General features: G+C 34.6%; 1 protein-coding gene across 2 annotated transcripts; it reads right to left on the reverse strand.

Moving 5' to 3' along the window:
• LOC113277981 (NAC domain-containing protein 30-like) lies at nt 1–4,050 on the reverse strand. 2 transcript variants are annotated; one of them, XM_026526934.1, is made up of 4 exons: nt 3,654–4,050; nt 1,382–1,575; nt 1,009–1,280; nt 1–925 (listed from the first exon to the last, which is right to left on the reverse strand). In XM_026526934.1, exons 2-4 carry the CDS (start codon nt 1,542–1,544, stop codon nt 347–349), a joined length of 1,014 nt encoding a protein of 337 aa, XP_026382719.1. In that variant the 5' UTR covers nt 1,545–1,575; nt 3,654–4,050; the 3' UTR covers nt 1–346. The 2 variants fall into 2 exon arrangements, with proteins under 2 accessions (XP_026382719.1, XP_026382720.1); XM_026526935.1 differs by lacking the exon at nt 3,654–4,050 and adding an exon at nt 1,860–1,974.
• Nucleotides 4,051–8,898: the final 4,848 nt, after the last annotated feature.

Raw genomic sequence — 8,898 nt, forward strand, 5'->3', positions numbered from 1 at the left:
GATTCTGTAACATAATACATAGTAAGTAATACACAATTGATACAAAGCTTTAAAAGAGATTTAGGACTCTACTAAATTACCAATTGTCCTAAACTCATTAATGGGAAGATCTCCCTATAATCACAAGATTTACGAGAGTTCTTCTTCGTCTACTCATCGTTTTCAATCATTCATGCAAATCAATTATTAATATTTTATATTCTAACAACTTCAGTTCATCGTCAGTAAATTAATTATATCGGTACGTAGTCCTCATGAAATCACTGTTACGTCGTACGGTACCAAATTCATCGAACATATTCGTCGACAACTCAATTCGTTTTTTTCTCTTTTTTTTTTACGTTCATTACAAGTCCGGAAAACATTCACGGAAATAGCTTCCTTGGTTATTAACGGAATAACTATTTTGTGGTGGTGGCAGGGCTTCAATTGCATGAGGAGAAGATGGCATTTCAGTTAATTCTGAGGCGAGCAATCTATCCACGGATTTCCAATCGACGAACTGCGTTCCATAATTGTTCCTTTCATCGTCGTAACCCACATTGGTACTATTATTACCATCAAATTCTGTTGTTGCTAAGCTTGTGGATATAGATGGACTTTCTAGTTGTGGGAGTTCCATGACTTGATTATCATCCAAGTTATAATATTGATGCTTACTCGAACCAAGCTGATCTTGATCACCACAACCAAAGTAATTATGGTGGAAATTGGCATTACCTTGTTGCTGCTGATAACTAGAATTATCTAATTGCATTGAGCTACTACTTGTAGCATTACTATCGAATGCTTGGTAGCCTGCACCTTGGTAGTTGGAATTTTGAGCAGCTGCCTTGAGGTAATAAGCATGATTCCAAGCCTCATATCCTTGTCTGTGGCTTGGAGTTGGTTTCTTGAATGCTCGGCAAACAACCCATCCTTCATCCTGTATTCATTCGTCGCAATAAAAATAGTTAGTTAAAATCCATAATTAGTAACTAAGAAATATGAGAGCATTTGATGACTTGCCTGAGGAGGTCCATGTTCAGATGTTTGGAGTCGATACTCATGCATGATCCAGTCACTTTTCTTTCCGTTAGGTGCCCGACCTTTATAAAAGACTAAGGTCTTTCTCATTCCTATAATCCTTTGCTTAGAAAGCACGGCTTTGTCTCTCCCAGTTGCCTTCCAAAATCCAGCTGTTGTGGCTCTATTAGTTCGTGTTCCTGTCGGATATTTCTTGTCTTTGTGACTGAAGAAGTACCATTCATTCTCTTCTTCGTAACCTAACTTGCACTTATCTGTAAAAAGTAAAAGAACCAAACATATATATTATAAATGCTCATGAAAAATAACTTGAGAAAAGAAAAGAAAAACCTCGAAAAAGAAGTCATTGTAATACCTTGTATTTCCCATGGTTCTATTTTGTAAAGATCAACTTCAGTGATAACATCTAGATCAATCTTTTCGGAGTTAATCTTTCTCCTAAGATAGTAACCCACCAATTCTTCTTCTGTTGGATGGAATCTAAACCCTGGTGGCACAGCTGATGACTCCAACTCCATTTTTTTCTGCTTTGTTGGTATTGATCACACCCTGAAAAACATTACAAAAACAGTTACACTTATAATCTTCTCCCTACACTTTTTTTTTCATGCCACTTTTAAAACACGCGGTATAAAACTATGGGCGTATGTTTCTTTTATTGTCAGGAAACTTATAGTGTCCGGTAACTGGTCTTTCGTAAAGTATTTGAACTGTCTCTATCTCTTTTCTTCAGAAAAGCAACCATAGCCTAAATGAAAACGAAAAAGATCTGGTGATGATGAAAGTGTACATGACAATTGAGATGTATATACATATAGCAATGTACTACTTACCAAATCAAAGCTTCAGGTTTACTATATAGATTGCAGTAGTAGTAGAATTCAATTGTAAGATCTTATATCAGGGGAAGTGGGTCCTAATTCTAATTAATGAATAACTAAAAGAAGATTAGGTTGGTCCCTAATATGTGTTGTGTTCTTATATGTGTCGAAAGGACAAAGTTTGAAACAGAAGAAGCCTTGATGAATATACTTGTAGTACTCATGAATGAGAAAAGCACATAATTAATTAGAAGAAAAAAAAAGCCACCAACTTTTAAATAAATATTCATAAAGTTTGTTTGAATTAGAGTACACGCCCAACAATTCATGAGGACCATCCATCCACTATATATATGATGACTGTCATCATCGTCATCATATAACCCTATAATTAATATGAACCATCCAACATATAAGTAGTTGATTAGTAAATGATCAACAATAAAATAAGTAATAATCATATAGGAGTGTATCTTAATTACTAGCTATCTTATATTAATCAAAACATCATGGTTAATTAACTCACTAGAGAAATTTCAAGATTTCTCCTATGGGTAAAACTGATTTATGGCTACAAAAATCGGATTCCAAAGTATTTAACTTTCGCAGTTAGCTTATGACCACGTTTCATAAAGTTTTTACCGAAAAAAATCAAAATTTTGCTGAATACGAAGCGTGAAAGGTTCTATATTAATTTAAAATTAGAATGTACCTACTTATTAATACTTTATTTAACTAATTAACAAAGCTGGGTTTTGTTTTATAAATGAAATGAATACTAGTACTTTTGATATGGAGTTGGCATGAATTTAGTCGAAGAAAACATAACAGTTTAGGAGTTGTATAGAAAAGGAGACGAAAAGATAGACTTTTTTTTTAATTAAGAAAACCCAAAAGAAAGTAGTATGTTTTGTCTCTCTTAACTGTAGAGCTAGCTGTGTATTTTTCTTTTATTTTCTTAGAGTGAGGTACACTCCATGGCTTCTAGATATATATACCAATTGTTTAGTGGTGGAAGACATTTTCACACACCAACCACCATATCCTATATCTACAGTTTAGTACAGTACTCTCTACTCACAGCTGCATTCATCATCACCATTGAATATGGCAAGAATCATGTCAACTCCAAGTCATTTCTTCTCTATATAGAAAAACATTAAGATTGTAATCTAAGTAAATAATACTGTTTGGATATGCATGGTTTGGACATATATGAATAAAGCTGCTAATTTAGTGCATGATATACTTGCAACGATATATGATTTTGGATTGGATAGTTATCTAGGGTTGATCATGGTTCATGCATGTAAATATATAGCTATGATTTACATGATGCTGTATATTCCGGCGGGTTCATCTTGATGAACAGGATTATACTAAACGTAAAAATCTTTTATATTAAAACTGTTGAATTGGAGATTTATTTTTTGCCGGAATATATATACATATATACCTGCATGGATACTATATATATATATATGAAAGTAAGAAGTCCAAGACAATATATGTCCAAAGAAATCAGTTCTGTAAGCAGTAAGGTTAGCTTCTACCTAAGATTCAACAGAATTACAGAAATGAAATAAAAATCGGAAATGAAACATAAAAGAGAGAAGATAAATGGACAGTTCGACCTAGTCGATTCAAGGAGTAGTACTTAAACTTATATGTAATCTGGAAAGGAAAGAAGCAAAGATATAAAACGAGCATCAGCAGCAGTACCTACAGTTGTGGTATTGCAATTGATTGCAAGAAAGTGAAAATATAACCAGAAATAATATGTGTGGAGAGATTGTATATACTAACCAGAAATCTTTAACTTTCTTAGCTATAGGTATATAGCTCGATCGATCTAATTATAATAGTAGCAATTAAGTATGCTTTTGTCCTTGTGCGCCTGCAAATGTCGATCGAGAGAGAGAAAGAGAGTAAATGATGGTCGTATATATTTGATGAGACTTGGAGACTAGAGCTATAGCAGGAGGGATGAGAGCCGCGACAGAGAGAGATTGGTTGGATGTTGGTTGGTTGGTTGTGTGTGATGAGTTTAAAATAGTGTTTGTAAGTTAGAGTCTGCTGGCTGCTTGCCAATCAGGTTCTTGAATTAGTTGAAGGAAGGTTATTGATCTCTCTCATCTCATGTACTTATATATATAGATATATATCAGCTGTAGAGATTAAAGGGAGGAGGAGGAGGATGGTATTGAGTGCGCGTGGGGGTGGCAGAGAATGAGAGAGAGCTTATAAAAGGTCTGTCTGGACGGCGTTATTTAGTCATGACAAATATCGTACCAAACTCTCACTCTCTCTCTTACGCCAACTCTGTATCACCGATATTTTGTGTCGCACTCTATCCATCTAGCTCATTTTTTTTTTAATTTATCCAAGTTAGCTAGTTAGTTAGTTAAGTGCTTTTGCATTGGATCCCTTATTCCCTTTCCCCTCACCCCATGGTGTTGCGCCGGTTTATGATCACACAGAGCAAATCTCTTCCACTAATGGAATTAATGAATAACTTTCTACCAAAAACAGATTATATGAATAAAACTATAGTTGTTTCTGGAAAAGAAATAACATCACTTTTTTCATTTCGACTTAAAAATAGGTTAAAATGGGACAGTGATAATATTTCTTTTTAGAAATAAAGGGAGTATTATTCTGTCAAAAAAATAGTACTCCGTTTAATATTTTGAGGAGTGGTATTCATCAAATTTTATTCCCTCTTTAGTAATGAAAAGTAGAATTGTCAAACATGAAACAACTGATAATTGATTTCTCGAAACGTCAATTTAGTCTACGAATATCTCCAATAGAAACTTGATATACCATTTTTCATAATTGATCTGTACCGATTCGGACACCCATTGGTTATTACCATTATTCCAATAAATTAAGTAACTATCAATGCATTAGTCATGGTTGTTTTTTTTATTTTATTTTAACTGCATATGAATTTATAGAAGTTCAAAGTATTCTGCCAAAGCAAAAGTCTTTCTAGAAAAGATAGCTTCGTTTAGTTGGAATACTGTTATTCATAGCAGCTAATTGTATTCTTTGCTTAGTCCTTTGATGAGTGAAGTTTCTTTTTCATTATATTTTGCCCCTTTCTTTCAAAAGAAAAAAGAAATAGCTTCATATATTCCTCAAAATTTATACACAAAATTACTTAAAGCCTATTTAATCAACTGGATTAACTAATCTTGTAGCTAATTAATCAACACAAAGATAAAATATGCCGCCCTTTGCTTATTTGTCGTTCTTTAGTAGCATGTCACTGTCCCAATTCCCTATCTTATATTCTGATCAGTATATCCAAATCATCATGTTTCCAATCATTTGTGTCTTTGTCACATTTCCCCATTTTTCATCATCACACTTCTTCTATGCATCTGGGCCTGTCCGGCTGCTCCCACAAAAGACCCACCCGACCACCACCACCCTATACTTGGCCTCGGTCGGCATGCTTTGCAGCTAGGAGCCTAGGGCGATTAATTGCGATCAACTAGCTCTATTTTATGAGCCACCTCACAGCAACTGCAGTGGTGCGATCAAAACCAAAGATCAAAAATCAAAAAAAAGACCAAAATTTGGGTTTAGTCCGTGTTGTGACGCAACGGTACATGATTAAAATTTCGTCAGGCGGACTTTAAAAGTCCGCCCTATTTTTTTTTTGTAAAATTTCATCAGACGGACTTTAAAAGTCCGCCCCATTTTTTGTAAATTTCATCAGGCGGACTTTAAAAGTCCGCCCCATTCTTTGTAACTTTCATCAGGCGGACTTTAAAAGTCCGCCTCATTTTTTTTTTTTTTATTTAATTAAAATTTCATCGGGCGTAATTTAAATCTCCGCCCGTTAACAAGCGTACTTTAAATTTACGCCCAGCAACAAGCGTACTTTAAATTTACGCCCGACTATATTAGAATTTGGGATTTGGTCGCGACCATATTTGGTCTGGAATTTGATCTTTGGTTGGGATTTGATCTTTACTCCGTCTCACTGTGTTACGATCTCATCCCAAATTTTTGGTTATACTCGCCCACTGTGGATGTTCTCAAGGAATGGACTAACATTGGCATAGCACAAAGGGCATCTGTCTCTTTGTCGACACGTTAAATCTTCTCATTTTATTCTAGTCATTTTTTTAATTCTATTTTCTCAAACAAAACAAGAATAATCATCTTCAATAATATACATTCTATTTTCTCAAAAAATTATACAAATGATAGGACCACGAGCATATACATCGTACATTACATTATTAGAAGAATTAATAGTAGTTGCAAATAAAAACCGTAAGTGCCATGGACCACATAATCTAGGGAAGAAAGAGTAGAAATTACATATGACTACCAGTACTGCACTCTTTAATACTACTACATTTCTTTTCAATGTTTATATACATAAAAATATATAACTAAGATAGCTGAAGTTTTACCTACCTCATTTCTCCGTGAAGCTAAGGGTTTAGCTTGCTATTGCCTTTTAATGACTGATTCATAGTAGGTATACTGTATGATGTATTCAGTGTCCATTGATCGGATAGTTTCTATTATAGCTAGCCTTTGGCTGGCATGTCATATAGCGCGGTTGCAGATAACAAATATGACGAGCATTATGTATCAAAGTGAGATGATGAAGGCAATATGTAGTTTCATTGCACTTTAACAACATGTAATAACAGATAATTGAGTAGAAAGAGAGAAGAAGAATAAAAGGAGTGATTAAAGTCATACAACTTGATAGTGAAGATTTTTCTTCATTTCCACATTGTTAATGGATTAGTAATTTGAGTGTCATGCAACTTGACATGATAAAGCTAGCAACTACTCTGTTTTCATCTTCGGATAATTTACAATGATAATACTACGGAATAATTATTACCTAGTCGCTACATAATTGATCGATTCAATAGTAGGAAACTATTCACAAAATTGGTTAAAGAATTTTGGTAAATAACTTAACACTAGCTAGGCTAGATTAAGAATACTAGCATTACATGAAAACGGGTGTATACTCAGGGAAGGGAATCTTCAAAACAGAAAAAAAGTTGCTAGAAAAGTTGCAAGAGTTTGGATGGTCTGAGTCCCACAGCATCTAATTACCTAGATATGAATCTTGGGAACAAAACATGCAAAGACGCGTTTTCATGCTTGGCGTGATGAAAGAGTTTCGATGGGATATCATGGTAGCTCCTAGCTCCTAGCAGAAAAGTGACTTACCTTTTCGAGCCTGATTTCTAATCCTTTGGTTTATCGTATCATTACTGGTACCAACCAACAAATTACAGGTTCCATGTCCTCACTTACGAACATATTGCAATAATCCAAAATATAATCACTTTATCATAGTATAAAATTTAGAGAGCATTTCACATGGGAAATCTACACTACTCGTACAGGGGCAGCATTTTGTTGAAATTGGGAGATCCAAGCTTCTAACTTAAATATTATGCACTTATCGGCTGTATTAGCATATCGCACGGCAATTTATAATAACATAGGATTGAATATAAGGTGACGAACAGCATCTATAGATCCATATACAAGTTGTACACCTTACATTTCTATCTAGGTTTTTTTATATATCGAGATTGCTTTTGCGAAAGACGAACAGTGTAAATGAAGTAAACGTGAAGTAGAAAAGGTTAGGGGTTAGGACGGTTTGTGGGACGGAGGAATGTGTGCCCTACATTCCGTCCCACTTAGTATATTTTAGTTCAGGATTTCAAACTAACAATCTAATTGTATCATTAGACTCCATTATTCCCAAATCTAAACTTTTTAAACACCTTCCTGAGAAAGAAAATAAGACAGAAAGTATATCATTTCAGACTGCTGCTTTCTTCTAGAGAGCCTTGTTATCTGAAGTCTGAACTGATAATGACTTGTCTCTTCCCACAACACATGTTGTCTCTCACATACACCACCGAGGTCCTTTTTCTTTTCTTTTTAGGTTTGATCAAATGGTCCAATCACGGCTGGTTGTTTTATTTCACAGAATTTGGCCCACTTGCCAATTTGAGGGTTGGATCTAACCGCCCTATAGCATCTAGCTAGGCTGTAGTTGATTCGGGAGGACATTTTAGCAAGAATACCATTCAACCAAGGGTTGCCAGTGCCGCGTAGCCATAAACCACTTTCAATCATATGGAGCCCGCTAATAACCCACTTCGATTTTGGTAACCCGGGTAGCAATTTTGCATTTTATTTATGCACATGCATATAGTTTTCAACTTCTAATAAATCAAAAATTGTACACTGTAGTATGTAGATGGCTGTTTAGCAGTAGCCTACACAGATTCATTTGTTCATTGTGCTCATGGGGTGTACATCTTGATTCCGATTTTTTTACATAAATTATAGAGTATTTATAATTTCAGAAATATTTATTGTGAAAACTACAGCCACACCCATTTTTCAGATTTTGGACACTGTGAAATCCATGTCCAGAAAAATTCAGGCGCGCACGCATTTTCTAAGAAAAAATATCTCCCAAACCCATAATTTCTGAAATTATGTTTGGGTCTTTCTTCTTCTTCTTCTCTGATCCATAACTACATAAACCAAAACTCTCTTATACGATCTTCTTTCTCTCTGCTTTTGTCTCAGTTCTTCTTTGTGAAAATCTGTTGATTAAAATCAACAAAGCAACGATGGGATTACTTTTTTAGAACAAACTATACCTTTCTTCAATTTCTATTCTCGGAGGAAGAAGAAATCTAATACTTGGGTAATTATTTCACTCTTTATGGTTCTCTATATCTTATGGTTTTGCTACTACAATGATTTTGAATGATTTCTAATCTCCCATGTCTCACATGGTTAACACGATCTAGTTCTCCATAATCACTAGTTGATTTTATGAAATGAATTAGGGATACAACACAGAGAGTGTATTTTAGTTGGGGAAAAATTTGATATACTAAGAAATTAGGAAACCATATCTAGTAAAAGGGGCTGTTAGTAATTGGTAGTGAGACTGACTGACTGGATATCCAGAAGCCTCCTTGATCTTTTGGTAAATATTCGTAGTTTTTTTTCTCTTTCGTTT

Source organism: Papaver somniferum, chromosome 5 (genome assembly GCF_003573695.1).
Source record: "Papaver somniferum cultivar HN1 chromosome 5, ASM357369v1, whole genome shotgun sequence".
Classification (NCBI taxonomy): domain Eukaryota; kingdom Viridiplantae; phylum Streptophyta; class Magnoliopsida; order Ranunculales; family Papaveraceae; genus Papaver; species Papaver somniferum.